This window comes from Ochlerotatus camptorhynchus, unplaced genomic scaffold (genome assembly GCF_037179485.1).
Source record: "Ochlerotatus camptorhynchus isolate MF236.1 unplaced genomic scaffold, CSIRO-AGI_Acam_v1.1 ptg000432l, whole genome shotgun sequence".
Lineage (NCBI taxonomy): Eukaryota > Metazoa > Arthropoda > Insecta > Diptera > Culicidae > Ochlerotatus > Ochlerotatus camptorhynchus.
The window spans coordinates 244,381-269,509 of record NW_027040918.1 but is presented as its reverse complement, the minus strand read 5'-3'; the positions used below and the strand labels follow the sequence as shown (position 1 = coordinate 269,509).

Below are 25,129 nucleotides of genomic sequence, written 5' to 3'. Positions count from 1 at the left end.
GCCAAGAAGTATGGAAAAACGATTTAACTATTGCCAGTAAAATACAGCCATACAAATCAATCATGTCTCCTCATCTAGACTTTTGCCCTTCCATTTTATTTCTGGCCAATGCAACACAAATATCGAGATTACAGCGCTTGCAGAATAAAATAATGCGTTTGATTTTGATATGTAATAAATTCACTGCCTCAACTTTGATGATAGACGCCATACAATGGTTGTCGGTGAAGCAAAGAATTGTATATTTGCCAATGGTATTCAGTTTTAAAGTAGTTAACGGTTTGCTGCCTCGATATTTGTGTGATCGAATTGAAAGAGGAAGTGTCTTTCATAGGTTGAAATAAGAACACCACATTTATTGACTTGTGCTTCACAAAATTCATTATATTTTAAAAGAATAAATGTTTTCAATTCGATGCCTAGACATATCAAACGTTCAGAAACACTTATAGAATTTAAAAGACACTGCATTTCACACGTTAAAACTGTCTTTTGAACAGTTATTCAGTGATTTTTTATGACTTGACAAATTATGTATCTCGACGAAGTTATCTCTAACGGATTATTTTATATGGAAAGCTGTCATAACTCTTCCTTCGGAAGGGAAGTAAAGCCGTTGGTCCCGGCCCATGTGTGTTGAATTGGTGCGATATCCTACGCAGGTGTGGAAGCTGCCTTCCTGCACATTCGATTGCCGTCAATGGATGACAATCGATGTCCGTCGGTGATTGTCTTAGAGGAGGGAGTTAATACGACCGGTTGGGTTGAAACATGAGACTAAACTCCTTCACAAAATTATAGCGAGTGTCGATGTGCTTTGTTCGGTTGCTACCGGCGGCAGATTTCAGCATCGCAATACAGCTTTGGTTGTCTTCGTGTACAACTACAGGAACCAGAATTGATTCTCCGACGTCCTTCAGTAGCTTCATCAGCCACATCAGCTCGCGGCTGGCTTCGGAAAGCGCCACGTACTCCGCTTCGGTAGACGAAAGAGTTACGCATTGTTGTTTTCGGGCTGCCCAACTGATTGCCCAACAAACATTGAAACCTGTATAGAAGCTTATTTAGGCAAAAATATGCTTCTTCAGCTAAAAAATAGCTTATTCAGATTTTAATCTGCTCAAATTGTTTGTTGGGTGGTCCTCCAAGACAGAAGACGAAACCGGTGTTTGATTTCTGGTCTGTCTTGTCACCAGCCCAGTCTGCATCGACGTATGCTTCCAGCGGTCCGGATGAACCTAGACGTAGGCTCCAATTCACTGTTGACTGGAGATACCGGAGCGTCCGTTTTGCTTCGGCCCAGTCTGCTTCCGTTGGTCGACTCACCTTGCGGCCTAGAATTGAGGCGCTCCACTAAATGCTTCCGGACGGCTTCGTATTTCGCTTCTGTCTTAGTGACGATCAGCATGTCGTCCACATATAGTAATATGAACGTCATGGGTCTGCTTCAGATAGCACGTAGCCCAGCTGCTTCAAGACTTCGGTGATTTTTTCATTACAAACCATTCCAGCTTGCTTCAGACCGTAAAGACTTTTTCGTAGATGCAGTACGTTGTCCTTGACCCCGTTATGGAATCTTACCGGCTGTTTCATGAAAATGGTCTCCTCCAGCTCTCCGTGTAGGTACGCCGTCTTCACGTCGACGTGCTTCACCAGCATTCCTCGTCTGGCGGCGACACTTTGCTGCCAATAGCCTTCTTGTTTGGCGGCAAACGGACGACATCCCATGTGGAATTCTCTTCATGCGTCTTCATCTCTTCCTCCACGGCATATTGCGCTGCTATGCGCACGGTGTCTTGGTACCGTTCTGGCGGGATGCCCTTTGTGGTACGCTCCGATCGTCAAACTACTGGTACATCAACTTCGCCGACGACGTCTTGCTCCTCCTGATAGTCGGATGTCTCAAGCTCCACCTGCGCTTCTGTTTCCACAAACGTCTCCTCATTGGCATCGTCATAGCTGGTCTCAAACCCGAGTAGATCGAACTCATCCGATTCGTCCTCGCTCTCGTCCACGTTTGCTGGAATAACGGGGACCTCAGCTTTCGGTTTCTCTAGGAGTCTAAATGGACAATCAACGATACTTCCCTTCTGATGCTCGGAGTGCAATGGCAGGAACCTGCAGTACCGACTGACGGTCAGCTTGTCGTTGTTTGGGTCCATGAATCGGTACGCCTTGTGTTGGGAGGAATAACCAACGAGCAGCAACTTCCGAGATTTCGCTTCTAATTTGCTTCTCTTCTCTCCAGGGATCCACACGTACGCCAGTGAACCGAACATCTGGAGGTGGCTCATGTCCAGCTTCGTGGCATACCACAGCTCGTACGGCGTTTTTTTCAACGGCTTCGTCGGCAAACGGTTTTGTAGATAGTTCGCAGTGTTAACCGCTTCCGCCCAGTATTTCAACGGCATTCGGGAGTCCAGTAGCATGCAGCGCGCCAGTTCCACCAGTGAGCGGTTCTTCCGCTCCGTAACCCCGTTCTGCTGCGGAGTGTAGGTGGTGGTAAATTGCTGACGTACCCCCTGCGCTCGGCAATACGCATGTAACACGTCACTCCGAAATTCACCTCCCTGGTCGGAACGGATGATCTTTCGGATTTTTCCAAATTCCGTCTGGGCGAACTTCACGTACTCTTGAATACGCTGGGAAACCTCGGACTTCTGCTTCAGGAAATATACGACGGTAAACCGGGTGAAGTCGTAAATCATGGTGAGAAAATAACGACACCCACCGGGTGTCACGGTTCGCATAGGTCCACACATATCGGTGTGAATAAGGTCCAATGGTTGCTTGGATTTTGGCTTCGACTTCTTGGGGAACGGAAGACGTGTCAGCTTGCCCTCAAGACAGCATTCACAGACGACTCGGCAGCCGCACTCTTCCATCTCGATTCCAGTTGCCATACCCTTGGTCACCAGCTCACGGACGGCTTCATGGTCACGATGCCCCAACACACGGTACCAAGTGTGCTGACAGTTTGACGTATGGTGCTTCACGGCCAGTGCTTCCTGGGGTACCTTCAGGGCGTACAGTCCCCCTGAAATCGTTGCTGCCGCAATCACCTTCTTGTCCTTCAAGATTCGACATCCGTTGACATCGAAAATGACCGTAGCTCCGTTTGTCGTCAGCTTCTTCACGGAAACCAAGCTCGATTCGAAATTCGGTACCAGCAGCACCTCCTTGAGGGTTACTATTGATGGCTCACCCTCCGGAGACAGCATAGTTACCTGGCATGAACCGATGCCTGCGGAAGGCGACTTCGTCGCAGTACCATCGGCCAAAATCACGTCCTGCTTATGACTCTCATTCAGCTCAACAAAAATTGTCCGATCCACACACATGTGCGACGTTGCGCCGGAATCAACGATCCATGAATTTGATACCGTTGCAGTTCCTCTCGTCGCGAACGAATACTCCTTCTTTGGGATTTCTTCGCGAGCTGCTCGCACCCGTGGTTGGTTTCGCTTATCACGCTGGCCATCTGATGATTTCCGTTCGCTTGTCCGCTTCTCGGCCAGAGATGGACTATCCTTCTGCTTGTATCCAGGTTGTTGGCAAAAATGACACAAAAGTTGCGTCCGCTTCATGTGGGTCTTGAGCACCGAGTCCAGTCCGCCGCTCGAACAACGTTTTGCCACCTCGTCGACCACCTTGGATTTGACCAGATCCACCGTTAACTCGTCGTCGGACCTGCTTTCCAACGTCGTGGTCAGAGTCGAGAACGATTCCAGAAGACTCCGGAGCACCATAACTACCTGTAGACTCTTGCTCAGTTCCTCTCCAGTCAGCGTCAGCCTCTCGAACAGACCCTCCATTTCAAAAATGTGCTGCTCGATGTCTTCTCCGTCGGAACAGCGCTTCTCGCATATTCGTTTGAGTGTTGTTGCCTTCTCGTAATGTCCCCGCAGCTTCTCCCAGGTCACTTTCACCGTTTTGCAGTCCTTGATTAGGTTCAGCTGGCTATCCTCTAGCAGGAGGCCGATCATCGCCCGCGCCTTCTGGTCACCGCTGTTCCACGCTGCCCTGTTAGCTTCAGTGGCCGGATTGGCCGTGGTGTCCACCGGTCCGTCACCGGTAATGTACTGCCTTCTACAGGTCTTCTCTAATTAGCAGGAACTCAACCTTAGTTTTCCAGACGCTGTAGTTCGCTCCGTTGAGTTTCATTATTCCCAATCTCTCCATCGTGAAAATTTTATCAGTTGTTTTTTTTTTCCGGTGATATGGTAAAGTACTGACATTTATAGCATACTGGGATTATTATAATTTCAGCGAGTTGCTTCGATCTCCTTCAGATTGGCGCTAGATTGCGAAACAGAAAAAGAAGCTGTCATATCGACTTTTTAATAAGTTTTGTAGCACTGAAGAAAATTCCCAAGATTGTGGGGCTTTGAAATTTGTGTAGAGTCTGAAACTAGAACTTTTCTTCAAAATTTGTGATTAATAACAATCTTTGTGATGCAAGATTGAATTGAGTGCAGTTTCGAACCCCTTTGGATACGGTTGTGTTATATGTTTGCTCTCTATTTTGTGCGTGCGTTCGCTTTCATAGTTTTCGGCTGCATTTGCCTGATTAGCGCTGGCACTCTGCCTCCCGGACGGTTATACGTGTGTGATTGGTTGTTTTCTCGCTCTCCGGGAAGTTTTAGACTCGAGAAAGAAAACGTGTTTCATCCTGTTTGCAAGAATCAGAAGAGATGTTGCTATCTGGGTTGTTTGATTTTTTGTCCCGAAACAGAAATTTGTGGGATCGCGATAATTTTTAATTTCAGTTTATTTACGCGCTGTAAGGTGCGATAAACGGTATTCCGCTGATTGGATCTGTGACTCCGTTTTCCGTTGCTTTTGATTCCATTGGCAGTTAAGTATTTTCTCCTTCGGGAACGGAAAATATTCTTGTTGTGCGGCAGATGATGTTCTGTGTATGGTATGAAGTAAAAGTGGTATAGCAGAAATAACTTGGTGCTATCCTTGAGTTGATTTGTCACCTGTTCAAAAGAGTATTTAGATGCCACGACCGTTCCAATACCACAAGCTTGCCACCAACTCAACGGGATTACTGGAAACATTGGATTTATATGGTGAGACTTTTCCATTATTAACATTTTATGTACCATTTAATTGATGACATATTATAATCGGTTAACTTTATTGCTTCCATTTGAATAATGATTTATTGTTGAAATTTGTAATTGATTATGATTCAAGTTGAAAAGACATAGAGGTTAGGTCATTTTATTTCAGCAACCTTATCTTCCAGCAGACGCTCTGGACAGCAATTTCAACATTTGCCAGCAACACTGACTGGGTGAATCCTATGGCTTTCCTTCCCTACTAACATAATTCCTAAATGCCCGAGACATTTATAAGGGGTCGTAGAGTTCTCTGCATCTCTCTTAAGTAAATGTTGGACTAACATACCTTTCCTATCCCTACCAGTTGTAAGGACGTGGCCAGGACAATCCTTAACTGTTGGAGCGCAATTTGTCTTTATCTGGGAGAGAGTAATTATTTCCTACTTACTATCCGTCCAGTAATAGATATCCGTCTTACTCTTAATAGTTTTGAATTCGTACCACCTACGATATTGTGCAACTTGTTCGATGCTAATGCTAATCTTCGTTATCTTCGTGATACAAGATTTGGAGACAAAATAATTAAAATGAGAGATTTTGAAAAAAAATTCAAAATCGCAGATTTGAAGAAAAAAATAATCATACTTATGAGTCGTGGAGTCATAATTGTCACACTCTGAGACTTCGAAGCATTTTAAGGGTTATAACTAATTACAGAACAATCTAGTGAATCTTGCAGACAAAACCTGGAATTTTTAGTAAAATTTAAAAGAGTTCAAAGTGTTGATTTCAAACAATTATTGAGAAGGATTCCCAAACAGTTTTTGAAGGAGAAGTTCTGAGCAAAATTCCAGAATTATTCTGAAATGAAGTCCTTAGAAATTGTTAGATGAATTTCGAGGGATTTCTTTGGAGAAGAAAGCAAGTTCTAAATCAAATTGTTTCGTTATTTTAGAAGATTTCAATAGGAGTTGTGAAAAACAAATCTTCCTACGTGATTCTGAGGTGATTTTATGGGGATTGTGACAGATGAATTTTAAGAAGAATTCCAAGAGAATTATGATCATAATTCAACAAGAAACAGAGTTCTAAGAGTGTTCTGGCAATAATTTTAACCCTGAAAATTCATCCCTAAAAATTCATCATAGAACTTCAACAAAAAATAACTCTTAAAATTAGTCCAAGCGGTTTCTTAATAAAATTTCAAAGGTTTCTATTGTTTTGAATAGAGGAGAAAGAAATTTTTCACAAGATTTTCATAAGAATCAAAGTCGCCAAATGGGTTCAAGGGAATTCTAAGAAGGATTCCAATTAAATTTTTAGAAGAAGTTTCAAATAAATTCCAAAAAAATTCAACGGTAAATATTACGCGGAGTGTTTTCTGGTTAATTTCAGAAGAATTCCATGACAATTTAGAGCAGTTTTCAAGTTGATTCAGGAATTTATATCATAAAAATTTTGAACAACGAAAAATTAATACCCCGGAAAAGAATAATTCAGTTTTAGTTTTTACAAATATTTGTTTCCAAAGTCCAGCATCTTCAACATATTCTTTTAAGGACCATGCACTTTACATCTGAAATTGAAGCGACAAAAATCAATTTGCAATATTGCCGAGTGATTTAATTGTAAAAACAATAAGACGGGAAACTGAAGAAAACTATGCAGCAAATAGAGCAAGATATTCATTTGGTAAAGGATCACTCTGTTTTAATGGTTTATTCTGAAATTCTGGTGTAAAAATTTGTATGGTTAATTTATTTATCCTGGTTCTCTCGTCAAATTCCTGGATAAAACTAGCTACAAAATTGTTAGAATTTCCTAATTCAGAGAATTTTATTAAGCTTGAGATGCTTAAATTAATGAGATCCAAAAATGTTTAACAAACGATCATTGCTTGTTCAAAACTAGTAGGCTTTTAAGGCTCCCCCAATCGAGGTCCCAATCGTTGTTTTGAAATAAATATAATCAAATCTACAATTTCACCATTAAAATAACAGTAAGCCTCATTGTCATACTATTGGTCACAGAAAACATGTACCCAAAAACAAGTTGCCTGACGCAATTTGATTGAATAACCTTTTCGCGAGTTTTTATTTAACCGTAGTTTAATAGTGTGGCAAGTCCAATCATACTTCTATGCCCAGGGAAGTCGAGAAATTTCCCAACCCGAAAAATTCCTTGACCGGACCGGGAATCGAACCCAGCCACCTCCAGCATGGTCTTGCTTTGTAGCTGCGCCTTTACCGACTGAGATAAGGGAGGCCCCAAAAGTTAGTTAGGTGGTGTAGTGGTAAGCGTTCAATTCAATTCTGAGGCATAAAATCTCTGATCACGTGTCTCATCGGAAGGGAATTAAGGCCGTCCTTGAGTATATGGGTCGATAGATAGGGTCCAGGTGTGGGAGCTGCCACCCTGGCATCGGCAGCATTGGTACTCAGTACGGAAAACAAGATCGACGGAAAACAAAGTAAGGAACCATTTTTTTATGTCAAATATTTTAGGGCCACCCTAATGATTAGAACCACTAAAAGAAGGGACTTTCCAAGTACAAAAACTTAACCAAATACACCTAACGTCTGAATATTAAAACAAAAGATCTAAGGCGACTATGCCTGCTAAATTCCCATTCTTTACGCCAGCTGTCAATGCCCAGAGAAGTCGAGCAATGTCTCAACCGAAAAAAAACCTAGTTCGGTCCGGAAAAACAACCAAGTCATATGGTCTCAGCTCAGTCGTTAAAGGTGCAGCTACAAAGCAAGACCATGCTGAAGGTGGCTGGGTTCGATTCCCGGTCCTATCTAAGATTTTTTCAGGATGGAAAATTTCTCGACTTCCCTGGGCATAGAGTATGATTGTACTTGCCACATAATTATACTAATGCAGAAATGATACAGGTATCGAAAGATCTCAATTTACAACTGTGCAATAGATGCATTAAGTTGAGAGCAAACAATCAGCGAATATGCGATAGGCAATAAGCTTGAAATGTGAAGAAGAAAATCATATGGTCTTGCTTTACAGCTGCGCCTTTACCGACTGAACTAATGTGGTTTTTACATATACGCTGGTTCACTAGCGCTCGTGCACTAGAACTGTACTAAAAAGAAACCACCATAATGTAAACATGGCCTCAGCATCTACCAGCATGAGATTTCAGGAACAACTGAAATTCGCACTAGTTAATTGAGCTGGCTGAGCTAGTGAACTAGCATAAGTTTGAACAGCAATGCCTTCGAAATTTAGAAATTGTTCGAATCAATCGGCAAGTCAACAAGTTTTCACTTCCCAGAACTTGCCGCAAGTAGCACAATGTTTGATACCCAGCAGCATATCGCCAAGAAAGCTAATTATCTTCGGAACGAGTTTCAGCACCCCGCAAACAAGCGCAACGTCGAGACAAATTTCGTAACGGTTCGCCATTTAATACCCCCCCATATCTCGTTCATCAGTGCGAAGGCCACCGAAGCAAGGGCACCGCACCTCATAAACCGCAAGAAGTGTGCTCCAATATTTCACGCTAAAATTTATGTGATGCCATTTAAAGTACTTCGCAAACTCCCCCCGTAATAATAATTTACGACATACCACTGGCTTCTTAAGCGAAAACTCAACTTGAAATCCACCAAATGGCAATTGGCAGCCGGTAAATTAATCATTAAATGCTGCACGAAAATTGAAAAGACATCCAAACACGATCCGAAAAACAACACCTTCAAAGTGGACAATTAGCGAACAATCACAAAACATAAAAGAAATTAATTGCACAACTTTCCAGCTCATTTCACCTGTGATCACCACCCGAACCACAACGAAAAAAAACCGGAGTTTCAGAAGTGGGGAATGAGCGAACCATTAATTCACATCTAGTATCACTATAAATTGAACCTGTTCGAAACCTCTTCCTTCAAGGATTCAGCAAACTCAAGCAGCACCCCAAAAAAACTACGACACAAACCGGGTTCGATGGTAGTAGCGACATCGCCGTCAGGTCATGACACGAAACTCAAGCCGTAAACCAAGTATGACAAGCATCAATTTTTCATTGCTCATCCTGCTGCACTTTCCAGTCGTCGGCGAAAGACGGTTGATCGTAAATTTCCCACGTGTAATGGATTATTTATCATCACTCTTGACTGGCACCCACACTGCTTCAACACATCATCAAAGTCAATACGGTTTCAGCACTTCTGTGGATGACGTTGAACGGAGATGCACAACTTTTGCTTGGAAACTCACCGAAATGCAAACAAAAATCTGCTGCAAAAAGTGTTTAACCGTCTCAGCTGTAGTGAACCGAAACGAACCGTCTGCGATCAGCACTAATTTGAAACTGATTCGTATGGTGTTTTCATAGACAGATTGGTCTTCGACTTGGATCCATTCCCCTCTCCATCGTCCTCGCCAGTCCGTTGGACGAGCAGTGAACCAATCGCCAACCCCTCCTCCATTCATCGCAGACTATCAATTTGCCATTAAGCTTTGGTTCATCGATCGGCAGTAGATCGCCACTCACGGCAACTTGCACTCACACGCACACTGCTGGGCGAGCGGCTTCCATCCGACGTCCTCGTTCAGCAGCAACTTTTTAACGAACCATGTGCTGCAACTATTTCCTTTGCAAATGAATAGGTCCGTCGGTGCCTAATAAGTCAGCTGATCGATTGATGTAGGCAACCTACTGCGCGCGATGTTGTAGGCAGATTTAATCTAATTGATTGAAAAATGCGTTCGAAACCAAACATGAAATTTGAACGAGGAAGTTGTGGTTGCACATTTCACAATTTGTTCTAGCAGGGGAAAAAAGTGAAACAAGTGCATCAATCAATAAATTGGGTAAACTGGAACATGCTTTTCAAATATGCACACCGAGATGGAATCAATTTAGAAAACCACTTTACTCACATATCAATGCCGTCTGATTGATGCATTTACATTTACATGGTTTGCGGTGTTGTAATTTCAGCTGAGTTAGATAGAATCCAAAAAAAGAGATAGGCAATTAAAATTGCTGTTTCACAGCAAACATAAATGTGGATACTGATTGAAAATCCTGATTCAATTATAAATTCCGAATGTTTCGAATGAACATTTGCAAGTATCGTATTTAACCTACAAACCACATAATCCGGGCAATTTGTTTCTATATTCTACTACACCAACGCTTCCCGTGCAGAAATATCAGCAACTCTCGGAATTTACGTTGCTGTAAATGTCACAGAGGATGCCACATGGATGCAACTTTCAAACGATGAGTTACCTACGAATTGGCATTTCAGCATCACTGATTCTAATGGGTGGGTTTCTGCTCGCTATACTGTGCAACACAACTTCCTAGGACAGACATTTGCCAGCAAATTTGACTTTCTTCCTGAGTATAATAAGACTAGCTTAGACTATAATTTTACCCTAACACGTAACGTTTTTTAGGCACCACTCCCTTTGTGAGCCTGTACCGCCCTACTGGCGTATATGAGATAGACGAGCATGCAACAAGCAGTGCTGTGGTTGCGGGCAGTCATTGACTACTAGGCACTAAAACTAATAAAAAACAATAAATTATCTATTGCACTGATGCGTGGAATTTATATCCTGGGTTTCATCGGGAGGTTTTTCCGCTCACAAGTGAATTCATGGGCATGGTTACCTTTTGTTAAAATGTTTTAATAAACCTCAGAATATTTGCTATCGGAGTTGCAAACCAATTACAAAAAAAAAATCACTCTATTTTTAAAGCAGGTAAATAGTGAGCTGTCAAAATTAGGAGACCATTTCGTACAACAGGTATGGCGATAATGAAAGAGAAGAGCAACACAATAGTTGGGTAAAGAAGAATTGCATTATAGCACACCATCGACTGGAAATGCTCTCGCAACGTGGGGCTTTAGGTAGTGATAAAACGTCGCTAGAACTATTCCACAGCCGCAGACAGTAATGAGCAAAGGCGGGCGCACACTTTTTGCCTGTAGATTTGAAGACATACTTCAAATCTCCGCGTACATCGTACGGGTTAGGCAAAAGGTGTACGTTTGACTTTGTACTGTCGCATTAATGGCCCTTCGATAATTTTCAGCTTCTATTCAATTTTCATACTGCTGTACTCTAACGGAACTATCCACCTACCCTCTTCTAAGATCATTCTCTAGCTAATAAATCATCACAAAAGCTTCATGTTAGATAGTATTTCCAACCAACTCTGATAATGAAATGTTTACCAAAGAGACTGAATTGGGTAAAGAGGCGACATCTTGTTCACTTGACAGGTCTCGCACTCGATTGGAATAACTAATCGTATGGTTTTGACACATAATCGACAGTTCCAATTATCACATGTTGTCTCTTTATTCATCTAGTCTGTTTAATGTTTACCATCGCTGCCGCTCTTTCGTATTACAATGAAAATGTGCAATGAAAATGTACAGTGATATATGCTTTTAACCCTTCATCTGTGCCAAAAAAAAACTTACGTTGCTGTACCTTGGGGTCAATTTTAAGTAAAAAAAATCAATCAAATAATCCTAAACAATTAGCCATGATGTTTAAGTATGCTTGTTGCGACAACCACTGGGTTGTCACCGGGCGATTAAGTGAGCGGGCGCTCCCTCGACGTAGATGAATGACCTTTACAATTGAAAGTGTATATTGTGAGAAGAGCGGTATTTTCACTTAACCACGTTCCAAATTAGATACGAAGTATAATTAAATTATTTGGCAGTAAATTACTACTTTCACTTGATTTGCATAAGTAAGTTTGAACGACGGTAGTGTTTTAGATCAACATTTATACTGGAGTTCATAAATACGTGAACCTAAATATATAACATATAAAATTATAACCTAGATTCACCGATAGCTCAAATCATAGATTGATTAGATAACTGGCATCTAAATTTATTCCATTTACACTGAAATGTAAGTACTACGCTATATGCTAAATTTGTTAATCGCCACATAAAACCTCAATACAATTTCAGCTTTGAAGCTGTACAGTATCAGCTATTAGAATTTGATGTTTTGCTACCAAAATTATCACAATATTTCTTAAAAGATTTCATCGATTTCGATAACGAAAGGACATTTTCGGAATAAGATGGATGAAACTAAGGATTCTACGACGGATGTTGCCCAGAATACAGGTGATGTAACCGCAGATCGTAATAGCGAGATCGTTGTGATCAGTTCGTGCACTTCAGCTGCGCAGGGGTGGACGAGTCGATAGCTAACCCTGATCACAGTTTCCTATGTAAGCAGTGTACGGAGAAGGATGAAATGATTTCAAGCGTATCCAGAAGATTTAGCCAGTGATCTCGCATTAGCCGAAGCTCGGCTCAGCTGGCATTAAGGTTGAAGAAATTGTAAGAGGAAAATCGACTCCGGATGAAGAAAATAGACGAAGCGGAAAGATTCAGAAGGATTGATTGATTGATTTATCTTTATTAGGGAATTCAGGTGGATGCGATTGGAAGCAGAGGAAAAGTAATTGAAGCAAAAGTTTGAGTTACTTCAAGCGGACCTTGATCGCGACGATGACAAGGCCAGCAGGAGTGTAGTAAGTCGACGAATAGTTCGGGAAAACACTGAGTCATGGGTTGAAAAAGGAGGTCAGACTGAAGGAGCAAACAGTAATGCTGCCGCGTCGTCCAGTAATCATCCACAACAGTCTTCGCCGAGCAATGATGAAGAAACTGCTCAACCGCTGGTAGTTACTGCCTTAGGACAGATAGAAGAACCAAACTTTTCGGTACAGGTTCCTCCGGAATCCACAGTAACAAGTACTCCTAAAGATGCTTCAACAGAATCCAGCCTTCTTCCAGGTGAGACAGCTGAATCGAAGGGAAAGTGTACATCGTTTACGTTTGTACCAGTGCTCAGTGGTCCAGAATGCAGATTTAGGTGGAATAATATGTTTTGAGCCTGAAATTGAAACTTTAGACTAAAAGTCTCTTCAACAAAGTTGTTCCTTATAGTTAGGCCCTCATTTTTATGACAATGAATTCAAGGGTGGTTCCTATTATCATTAAAATCAAAAATCTAACTTTTTTGTTTGAATAAATTAAGGTATAACTGTGTTGAAAATAACTTTTTTGTAACTCTTAAATTGGCCGATTTAGAGCTATTTTCTTGAATTGAGTTAGGGTGGCTCTTTAAAAAAGTTATTTTGCTCTAGTTTTCTTATTTCAAATTTCTCAGCAAAGGTGATCTTAAGAAGGCGCAAATTTTTGCTGCAAAAAGTTTGTCAATATCTTTCGCTGATCAAGAGTTATTGACGTTTTTATACTAAAAATATACACTTTTCAAATGTTAATATCTCTGGTTTAAAAAAAGTTTTTTTAAGGAATTTGAAAGGGCGTATTTTATTCTCAATAATATGAAAAAATTGGAGGTATGTTATTTTTTAAACTTGAATAAAATCAATTTGAATTTATTCATCTATTATTAGGTTTTTGCGGTGTGCATTGCTTTTGTGCACAGAGTGACATGAAGAAGAAAAGTGATATTTAGTTATTGTGTGTTTGGATTCGCTGGAGGAGGAATTGTTTAAAAATGACTAGAGAAAATTAAGCATCGAGAATGCGCTCCCGGATGTATTGATTTGGTGAGTACGTTCCAGTTGAAGATTGTTCTCTCTAAATATCCCTTTTTTGAATACGTTTCATCAATCAAACATTATTATATGTTGGGTTTGGGGGGGGGCAGCCTAAGGGTTTCAATGGATTTGTAGACTGGACAAGTGTTCGTGGATTTGCCAGTCCCTTGTCACGTGTTGATAGACGTACATCTTGTCGTTTGTCTTCCAAAGGTCTTCAATGAAGTTGATTCACCCAGCTGCAACAAACCATCAGGCAGAACTTTACAACCAGTGAAGTATCTGCAGTCATATGTAATCCTTGCACTGATGGTGGGTTCTATTCACATCACATGTTCCCCTATAAAAAAGTGAATTTGTGTCGCATATATTATAATCTCATCTGATTCTGGATTTTACAGTCAGCTTCACAGGTGTCAACCTCCTGCCCAGGAATAAGGAAAACTTCGTTAAAGTCTCTTATTGTGTTTCCCTTCCGACTGGGGGACTTGTAGACTTCGGGGCAAACTTTCTTTGACGGTGGTGGATTATTCCCTTCGTTCGCCTCCGTATCCGAAACTGGCTACATCTGTTCCAATTCTGCTTCAGCCTCCAAGCGAGTCTTGAACTCTCTTTTTTTCACTCAATTGATACGTTCCCACATTGGGTTTGGCATGGAGAACTCGTCTTGAGAGAGTTTCGCTACCGCGTTTTTTTTCCGGCCAGTGTAGGATTCCAGCTTCTTTCCAACCAGAAAGAATTACGGTTAGGCATGTTTCGCATCTTTCAATTGTTTGTACCACTTTAAATGGCATTTTTTCCGCACTTGAACTTGGACGACACTAGCTGACTCCCTTCCGAAACATTTTGAACTGTCACTTTTCTCCAGGCAACTTTGTCATCATAAAACTAAACGGTACCAAGTCAAGTCAAAATGGATAATAAATAAACAATAAGGTATTCAAATTTACTTTATAAATGCTATAATAAACCATTGTGCAGCGATGATCGAGACGTTTCCGTCGGATAAGATTATTTTGCGGCCGAGTGTCTAGGAAGCTATGGAAACCGAAATGGCTCTTGATTTTGTTTTATGCCCTTATAGTATAAACCACCATCGCACTTTGTGAGTTGCCCCAATAGAACCCTTGCAGTACAAATTCGTTCTATTATATAAAACAAAAAAAAAAGAAGTATACATATTCATTTTCTTCCGAACTAAATAAACCACCATCACACTTTGTGAGTGGCCCCAACAGTATCCTTGCCGTTGGTCTAAATCGGGTCAAATCGGTTCTAATAATTATTTTATATTCAATCAAGTAAACCACCATCACACTTTGTGAGTGGCCCCAACAGCATCCTTGCTGTTGGTTTAAATCGGTTCAAACCGCTTATAATTAATTATTTTGGTCATTGATAAAATAAAATAAACCATCATCACACTTTGTGAGGGGCCCCAACAGTATCCTTATTGTTGGTTTAAATCGGTATACACACATCTAATAATGATCTACATCTCTAGACAGCCGGCTGTTTAGAGCATAAATCGAAAACACTTATAAATAACTACACAAAACAAAAGATCGCATCACTTATCAAGGTGAATCCTGATCCAACGAACCTAACCCACTAACAAAACCTCCTTCCTGTGACTTTTGTGGGATGCAGAGGTAAACACGGTCCCAAAACAACAAAAGTCACACACTAACATTCCTTCCCTCTCCCACCTGATTGCAAGGACGTGGCCGGTGACGTTATTGATCTTTAAAGGTAGGAGTCACTGGAACATGTACACTGAGAATGGCAGGTTACTACCAAGCCCCATTCAGTTGATTCTTTGTACAATTTCACTGGTTCAGATCAATCACGGAGTGCAACTATCGATACGTGCAGTCAGACTAAGCTAAGCTAAGCTAAGCTTGAATAAAATCAATTTGAATTTATTCATATTTTTTACTATATTTGGGTACATCTTTTTTTATTTGAATACACCTTTGCTGAGGAATTCGAAATAAGAAAACTAGAACAAAACAACTGTTTTTTGTAGATCCACCCTGACTCAATTCAAGAAAATAGCTCTAAATCAGCCAATTTAAGAGATACAAAAAAGTTGTTTCCTGCAAAGTTGCTTGAAATTAGGTCAGCTATATTTTGCCGAAGAATTTATACATTAATTTATTCAAACAAAAAAGTTTGATTTTTGATTTTAATGATAATAGGAACTACCCTAGAATTCATTGTCATAAAAATGAGGGCCTAACCATAAACAACAACTTTGTAGAAGAGACTTTTAGTCTAAAGTTTCAATTTCAGGCTCAAAACATATCATTCCTCCTATATCTACATTCTGGACCACTGTGCATTGGTGTTTATGACGCGTAGAATAGAGGACAAAAATCATGGGTACTATGTCACACTGCAGAATACAGTGTTGCCCACAGTACAGTTGCTTAAACTTGCCATAAGATTATCAATCTGTAGCTGATAAAAATTCTCATAAAAATAGTAATAGAATTTGTTAACAGTACAATATGTAAAAAAAAATAGAAGACAATGAACAAAAAGTTTTGTTTTCCCATAGTAATTTACATATAAACTTCAAATGGTTTGTGCCAAGCAGGCCTGCTTCCTCTCATATCCTATAAAAAAAAAATTATTTCCGGAATTTTGAAATTATTAGATGCTAAAATGATATTTTGTACTTGTAAGATACAAGAAGAGGTTGAAAGGCAAGTGTTTGACACATAAAACCTGTCAAATTTGTTTTCAGATAGTCACAAAATCTGCGATTTTACGACTCACGAGCGCTCAGTCTGAGTGAACACTCACGAATAATAAAATTGCTAGTTGTGACACTCTGAAAGCAAAATTAACAGGATTCATGTGTCAAACACATACTTAACAACCTCGTCTTTTAACTTACAAGTACAAAATATCATAATAACATCCAATGATGTTATAATTCCGAAAAAAAAATTATAGCAAGTGAGTGGAAGCAACCCAGGTGCCAAGTCAGTTTCTCACTAAATGAGTTTAGACTTTCGGAGGCTAATCAGAACTCTATTTGAAACCGTTTGAGCACTGTGGAGCGAAAATTTCAAATTGTGCATCAGTCTAATAAGGGCGTACTCGCGATGATCGATTCTCTTCTTCAGGTTTTTTTCCATTGCTATATCTAAGCGAAACAATTATCTAGAATTTGTTCAATGCAGTGCTGTTACAGGTTGTATTGGCTATCAAAAGCACCAGCAAACGCACCGAGAAACGTTAAATCTAGCGAGTTATTAACAAAAGAGAAAAACGACGAAGAGGATCGATCATCAATTGATAGTGGATAGCGTTATTATCTTAAAATTGACGAAAATCCATATGAGACTGATATGCGATTATAGGCAGTTTACACCCTTATGCATGCTCACTGTCGAATTGCTCGATTAATTTACTATAAATTAACTATTGCATACTTCACGGCGTAAGAAGTATGCAATAGTTAATTTCGACAGTGAGCATGCATAAGGGCGTAAACTGCCTAAAATCGCATATCAGTCTCATATGGATTTTCGTCAATTTTAAGATAATAACGCTATCCACTATCAATTGACATCTACTTTCATATTACGTGATAAAACTACGGACTTCGATCATGAAAAATGTGAAAACAACATCAAGTCATTTTGTCTCATCAAGCAAAGTAATCGCATATCAGTCCCATCCTGAAATACAATTGTCCAGAGGTCAAGTTACAGTTCTGTTTTTTTTTTTTGAATCGCCACATTTTTCTTTAATATAACAATACATGCAAGCTTCATTTCAGCTGATTTTAACTTGAAAAAATTGTCGATTTATTTACTATGATTGTTTTAATATTTACATGGAAATTGCCCGCAAGCGCAAGCTGCAGCCCACTGAGCGGTCTTTTCGCCGAAGAAGAAGGAAGAAGTTGCACCATAGAGGTAACTCTAAGATCAGCAGGTCCCGAAGAAACGTGCTCAACCTTTTGGCTCAGCTCTAGTATTATCTTCAGTCCCAAGTTAATCGATGCATCCCTCGAAACACAGGAAAATCCACGAACCCCTCATTTTATCTGTCAAACTTTAATAGCGAATCAAAACAAACATAGTGTAGTACTAGAATTTTGACTAGGATGGGGGTACGTTAATCGATTTGCTTAGAACCAATAGCCAGGCATGGGCACCACTATCATCTACAAGAACTCGAGAAAAGAATTCCACAGCATTGTTCTAAACTGGATTCCAAGCTTTTAACCCATCGGTCCATTTCAGGACCACAAATGATTGATAAAAAAGTAAACTAAAGACTTCAAGTAAGAGCTTGTATTCACGACACATCGTCCAGGATTGGCTAGATATACACCGACAGAGCACCTCAAAAACAGAACTCTCATGATGCTACCGAATTTCAACCCATCGGACTTTTTCGAGTTAAGAAATCAATTTAATGTTTACTTTACTTTTGCTGTGACATCAAAAAAACCTTTCGTAATCTTACGTCAAATCTACGGTCGTGTCTAGGATACAACCTCTTGCGTTTGTTTTTTACGAAATCATCAAAATGTGACTCATTTCCCGGGAAAAGCACAAACAGATCGTGCACAAATGGTGCACTATTCCTAACCCATCAGTAAGGAAGTTGGCGAAAATGGAGGAAGTAAATATCGGAGCAGTTAAAACCACCATCCAGAGGCTCGATGAAGAAGTTACCTTCGAGGACACATCAAAATCTGGTCGTAGGCCGGGACCGGTGGACCAGAAAATCACCCAAGATTTCGTCAGTAAGAGAAGTACCGCTGTTCGTGATTTTTGGGACCTCCCTTAGCTCAGTCGGTAAAGGCACAACTACAAAGCAAGACCATGCTGGAGGTGGCTGGGTTCGATTCCGGTCCGGTCTAGGAATTTTTCGGGTTGGAAAATATCTCGACTTCCCTGGGCATAGAGTATGATTGTACTTGCCACACAATTATACTAATGCAAAAATGGTACAGGCATCGAAAGCTCTCAATTAATAACTGTGGAAGTGCATCTAGAACACTAAGTTGAGAGCACGCAATAAGCTAATATGCCATACGCAATAAGCTTGAAATGCGAGGAAGAAGAAGAAGCTGTTCGTGATTTTCCCAAACAACTGAGAACATCGATGAGTAACGTCCAACGTGCAGTCCAAGTTCAGTATCAATTCGAGGGTTTGATTGGGAATTACCGCACCATACCAGTCCGGGGTGCAATGTGCAACACCACCACCGTTGAATAGGGTGCTACTTTGCCGACCTCACTCCGACAAAAGGATGCTTCTGTGCCGATACGGATGAAGCAACGACGGCTAGTGATTGCTAGCCTAACTGGTTAATTTTCTCGCAGGCTGCGAGTCGAGATCCCGAAAAAACGTGCTCAACTTTTTGGCTCAGCTCTGGTACTCTCTTCGGTCCCATGCAAATCGATGCACTCCTCGAAACATAGGAAAATCCACGAACCCCCTTTATCTGTCAAACTTTCATAGTGAATCAAAACAAACATAGTGTAGTACTAGAATTTTGACTAGTATGGGCAAAGCTTATCTGAATATGAGTGACTGTTTTGGTTATTCTAATGGAGGTAAATCTTGAGGGAGAAAAGCGAAACATGTATTTACCATTACAATCTAGGGTATATTTTCTACTGCGTATTTAAATAAATCAAAGTAACTACTTAAATACTCGCATATTTTGACTAACACTTGATAAGCCCCTTACATTTCCCCAAAACAAAACAACTTCAATTTTGCATCATCGCGTAAATTCTTAACCAACCTCTATCCAACGTTACCACTTTGACCCGAACCATTATTTACCGCACATGAAAGCCCATGCTCGGTTTTTCGACCGCCTCGCATAAGGTACGTATATTCACACGGCACCAGACCAAACAACCAATACCGTTCACCTACATAAAACCTTGCATTGCCATCTCGAATGAACTCGCCGTTTTTATTTGCAGGCTCGAAAAACCTCATAGGCACATATCTCGGTTCACGTTCACTGGGCCTCTTGATCCAGTTGCACCACCTGACTGGGCAAACAGCAACTGTACCAACCAGCTCAGCGCGCAGCGGAGTGGGGTCATTTGGACCAGTCGAAATATTATTCATGCTCCGAAACATATGCGTGTATGGTTAGCACCGAATGAATGAAAAAAAAATAGGCCTGATGAAATATCCATACGGCAAAGGTCGATCTGAAGCACCACCACAGCAGTACAGGTGGTAGCTTGGTAGCGAGAAAAGAAGCCCATAAACGGGAGCAACATACTCAAACTGCATAAGATATTACAGCATCGCGAATTGGTGATCAAGAGCCTGGCGACGGTGGATGGGAACGAGGCATAGCATAGCAAATACTCAAGAGAGTGAAAGTATGGTGTGCCACCGCTCGGGGACGGGGACCAGATATGTATATCTACCAATAAAACTAAGTAAAAAAAGGCCAGCTGGTCAACGAAGTGAGGGGTGTAGGGGAATTACGGTAGCAGTTAAAGCGTGGTAAGTAAACGATATTTACACCACAGACAAGCAGACGTAAGTAATACGACTTCAGTAACGACAGCTCGCTACACGGAGATGAAAATCTACCCAAAAAATAAGTACTTTTTCCTCAAATCCCCGGTTCAGCCCAATAACCCAAAATTGAGTAAATTGCATATAGTAGTTTCCATTTAACACCAGCAAAAAAACTACTTACTCTTAAATATATTCAACCAAAAATTAAGTTTAATTAACGTTACTTTGGGAATATGCAACATACTGAAAAGTAACTTATTGAGCTGAAGTATATCGTTGGGTCGAATCTCTCGTTCCTTTTTTGACAACAATAATGGGTGCAAGTGAGAGACGCAACTCAAAGTTAAGTAAAAAGAACTCAAATTTTGGGTGGTTTTTTTTCTCCGTGTATGTCGCAAGCAATGTTGCTTGCAAGGTAAACAGAAGATATAGAAACGTCGAAGTGATCCGATTCGTGGAACTGATAATATTTTAATCAATCGTTAAGTGCGTGAGGAATTAAGTGTTACGCCTGTTTGTCTGTGGTCACATGAGAGAGAGAGAGATAATCATGGCCTGCGAGACGTGGGGGAGAATGGTTTTGGGTAGGGTGGTGCTGCCGTGCTTAAAATACATGCAATGTCAGATTAGCAATGCAGAAACATGCATCGATGTGTAAGTGGAAGTGCTCTTAATGTTTGAACGGTGCAGGTCATATCTCGTCAGAGTTAAACAAAATCCATGACTGTCAATGTTGTGAAGTTGATCACTACACCGTTCAATTTTTGATTCTCAACAGTCCTTTTTCATGATATTGTTACCAGATAATTTGTTCCTTATTTCATTATGTAGGTTTAAATAATACTTTTAAAATGTTTTTCCTAACAAACGATGCATTCTATCGCTCTAAATTGTACATTTAGAATAATTGATTTAGAATGATTGAATTGATAAAATATGAATCTTTTTATTGTTCCTCAAAATCCGATTGATAAAGTTCCAAAAGGGTGACATCAAGATCTACACTGGCGACTTCAATGCGAAGATCGGCTCCAACAACACGGACAGCACACAGCACAAATTTGAGCTAAGTAGTCGCAACCCAATATTGACCTGCGCCTTTAAAATTTAAATCTGCCTGACGTTGATGACGTTGTTTCAAATAGTGTTAATATGGTAGGGGAAATAACGGCTTCGGCATGACAGACTATTTTCGGCAACCCAAATTGAAACACTATTTTCACTGGATTTTCTTACGAAAACACTTCGCTGAATGCATGCACACGATTCTTTATGCTTTCAGCTTCAATTTGACTATATTTTTACCACTGAGAAAAAGCAATCTAGCAGGGTTTTCTTGAAATGAAACACACGCACTACAAATTGTAGCTGATTTCGAGTTGCCGATAATAGAACAGCAGATTTACATGCAGTTTAAATGGAACGGTTGCCGAAGAAAAACTGGTTGCCGACAATACTCACTCTCACTACAGAAGTTTGGAGCTTTGTAAAAGAGTTTCAAAACAGTTTTTGACAATTCTTTCGATTGAAATTGTTAGAGCAGCTGGCAGCAAAATATTGTAAACAAACCAATACTGCATATGTGTGCGTTCCTTAGAGAAAAAGGCTATAGAAAGAAGGTCGCTGCTTAGGTTGCCGAGAATACGTAAATTCCCCTACGTTCATTTGAACTTTATCGCAGCAGCTCCTTACTCTACATGCTACCAAATCAAACCCTTAATTCAAAGTGTTTTTATGTTACTTCATACTTCAAGTCTCCGCGTACATCGTACGGGTTAGGCAAAAGATGTGCGTCCAACTTCAAAAACTGTCGCATTAATGGCCCTTCGCTCATTTTCAACTTCTCTTCAATTTTCATACTGCCGTACTCTAACGGAACTATCCACCTACACTCTTCTAAAGATCATTATCTAGCTAATAAATTATCACACTAAAGCTTCATGTTAGCATTTTCAACCAACTCTCAAACCCTTAAGTTTTTAAAAACCTGAGTTTTTATCAAATTCTCAGAACCTCTACTGAAATCATTGAGCTTCCACAATTTTGGTGAAACTTCAATTAGTTCAATTCAATTAGTGTATGTAGTGGTCATTAAGACCTACTGAGAATATTTAGCAGTACGAACTATCTGTTCCCATGGTGTAATCCCATCCCACATTTATGTGTGTGTGCGTGGTGTGTGGATACAATGCATCTCCCGCTGAACTGACAGTGCTTTTATGGAAGAGATCTGCCTGCAACTATTTGTTGATAAAACTGTTTTCACCGATGGATGCAAACATTGTTAGCCCTGGATATGAAAAGTGATAGCTCTACTGTACATTTAGCCAATCATTCATTTATTTATTTATTCGTCAATTAAAAAACGTAGACTGCATAATAAAATTATAACTTATGATCTATGATTTCGCAGTGCTTGGAAATATGTTTTTCAGTTTAAGGGGCGGCATATTTAGATCTACCATTTAACAGTGCAGATTATAAACAGACATCATCCGATTCATCGGTCCGTATTTCACGTAGTTAGTGTGGTGACGATCTACCGCAAACAAATGTCGATTACCGAATTGACAAGAAGGTACATCAAAATTAAGTCTTGTTAATAAATAAGCTGAGTCAATGCGTTGCGAAGCAATATTGTTCACGGAAGAGACTATAGCATAATCTCGACGCTCTTTCAATGACTGAATGTTGTATGATTACCGGGGACCTTTTGGGCCCTAGAGTAACTGTGAAAAATTTCTGGTCGGTCGGTGTAACGTGTAGCGCCAGCGGTTTTAATTTTAGAAAGGAATTTCAATGGGAAAACTTATGTTTTCAAATAAAAATCTGGCAAGGTCACCCATTGTTCTATAAAAATAAATCAATCAAACCACTTCCTAGAAAATTTTACAAGGAAACTTTTCATAGAAAACTGCAAAACGATCCGACGCTTGTGAAAAAAGTTATTTAGCCATTACTGATTCCTATCCAAACGAACCGCTCATTATTCTTTTTTCTAGCAGCAATGCCAGCTGCCCCCTGCTGCTGTCTGCGCGAAACAGTCACTTGGGGGTTCAATCAGCATGGAGGAAAGCCGATCATACGCAAAGAGTCTTCGATTTGGATGAAACTTTGCACAGCACGCTATTTAAAAACTACCCAAATTTGGGTAGAATCCACCCAGATCTGTCAAAACTGGACCTACCCAAAAATGGGTAAACTGTGTTGGGAGTGACAAGTTGACAAATGAACAACGTCGATCGAATTCATATCAATGTTGTTCATTTGTCAACTTGTCACTCCCAACACAGTTTACCCATTTTTGGGTAGGTTCAGTTTTTACAGATCTGGGTGGATTGTACCCAAATTTGGGTAGTTTTGAAATAGCGTGAGGATCATTTGGAAACAAGCATAATTTTTCACAAGGGCGTATTTGTTTTGGCACAAAATTAATTCAAATAATCCTACTTGGAAAATCTTCGGATGTAGAGCAAAACCGTCTAGGAAAAAATGTAGGCTGAACATTAGGCTTTAAGAAAAAGATATAATCAGAAAACAATGCTCATTTACTTTGACGAACATGAACTGAAAATGTCTAGGTTGTTCTGTGATTAGGTCGGTTTTGTAAAGCACTTATAGAACGACTCATTAGAATGAATTTGGACTTCTGACCATAAAATGGAGCGACGATTATAATGAACTCAGACTTGTGACCAGAAAGTGAACAGTGGACCTTCCGAAACATCCGGAAAAACCTTAATAGTGTTCTAGGTTTTTTCGAAAGGACTTGTAGAAGACTCATTAGAATGAATTTGGACTTGCTACTGGGCCACGGGATAACTTTTCGGAAGGTCCAAACCAACCGTAAAAGTGGTCAATTCATAAAAGAACTCAGTGTTTTTTTTAGAAAGCACAAAAAGAAGACTCAATACAAAGAATTCGGGATTCGGACTCTAGAGATCATGGGGTAAACTTTCGGAAGATGGCGACTTCGGGTATGTGAAAAAGTGTAAAATACTCCTAAATATGGCTATTTCCGGAACGGGGGCGATCTGTAGAGGCTGGAAATCGATTATTGACGCCATGTTGGAATCCAAGATGGTAACGAGCTGTTCATAAAAAAGGGTCAAATACTCCACAATACGGGCATTTGGGGATCCAAGACTCCGTTAATTTCTATCCACTGGATTGGTATATCCGCATAATTGCATCACATCGCCAAAATTGTGTTCAAACGCGTTTTTTAATATATGGCGATAAGTCGAAGTCGAACAATCTGAACCGTTTTGGATGATCCGGAGCTGACGACCTTAACTGGACCATGGAGGGACGGAATCAACGCGTTTTGTAACGACCAGCTGTTGATTGAACATCAACGATCGGATTATGAATGCTCCTCGAATTGATCGTTATGTATTTTGGGTGGAGTTCCTTCAAAAGGATTAAGATTCCACAAGGCAGGTTGCCTCAACCGTGCGAGGTGGATGGGCCGCAAAGTATACCTTTTGAAATCGTGGATGTGTAGCGAAAACTTCGATAATCAATCTATTTGGAAGCATTAAACAACTTTAGCTCTATTTGTATCGCAATGCTTCAATCGATATATTAGTATAGTCTCAGTAGTTCAGTTTCTTCCCCTCGAGTGGATCTGGAATTTTGTGGTAGATCTCCAAAACTTTCATGACCAACATTACGCTTTGATTGCCATGAAAGCCTCCCAAAATCATCTATGGTACTTATCGGAATGGAACGTCGCCCTTGCTTTTTTTCGATCCAGAAGTTGAAATCGACGAAAAAGTAAAGATGGTAGTTGCATATCTTTTTCGTAAAGCCTAATGTTCAGCCAACATTTTTATAATTTTTATTTTTAAATCTGTGTTAGGGAAAGCGTTTTTTTGCAGACAATCGGTAAAATTTAGATCAGCATTGCAACAGTTGGACATTTGTGTAATTTTCA

General features: G+C 40.2%; 1 protein-coding gene across 1 annotated transcript in view; it reads right to left on the bottom strand.

Moving 5' to 3' along the window:
• LOC135711402 (uncharacterized) overlaps positions 1–25,129 on the bottom strand; it is a 170,498-nt gene that overhangs the window by 6,767 nt on the left and 138,602 nt on the right. The window contains exon 6 of the mRNA XM_065234279.1: positions 9,312–9,405. Within this exon, the coding sequence (XP_065090351.1) occupies positions 9,312–9,405 (94 nt within the window). The remainder of the gene's footprint in view (positions 1–9,311; positions 9,406–25,129) is intronic.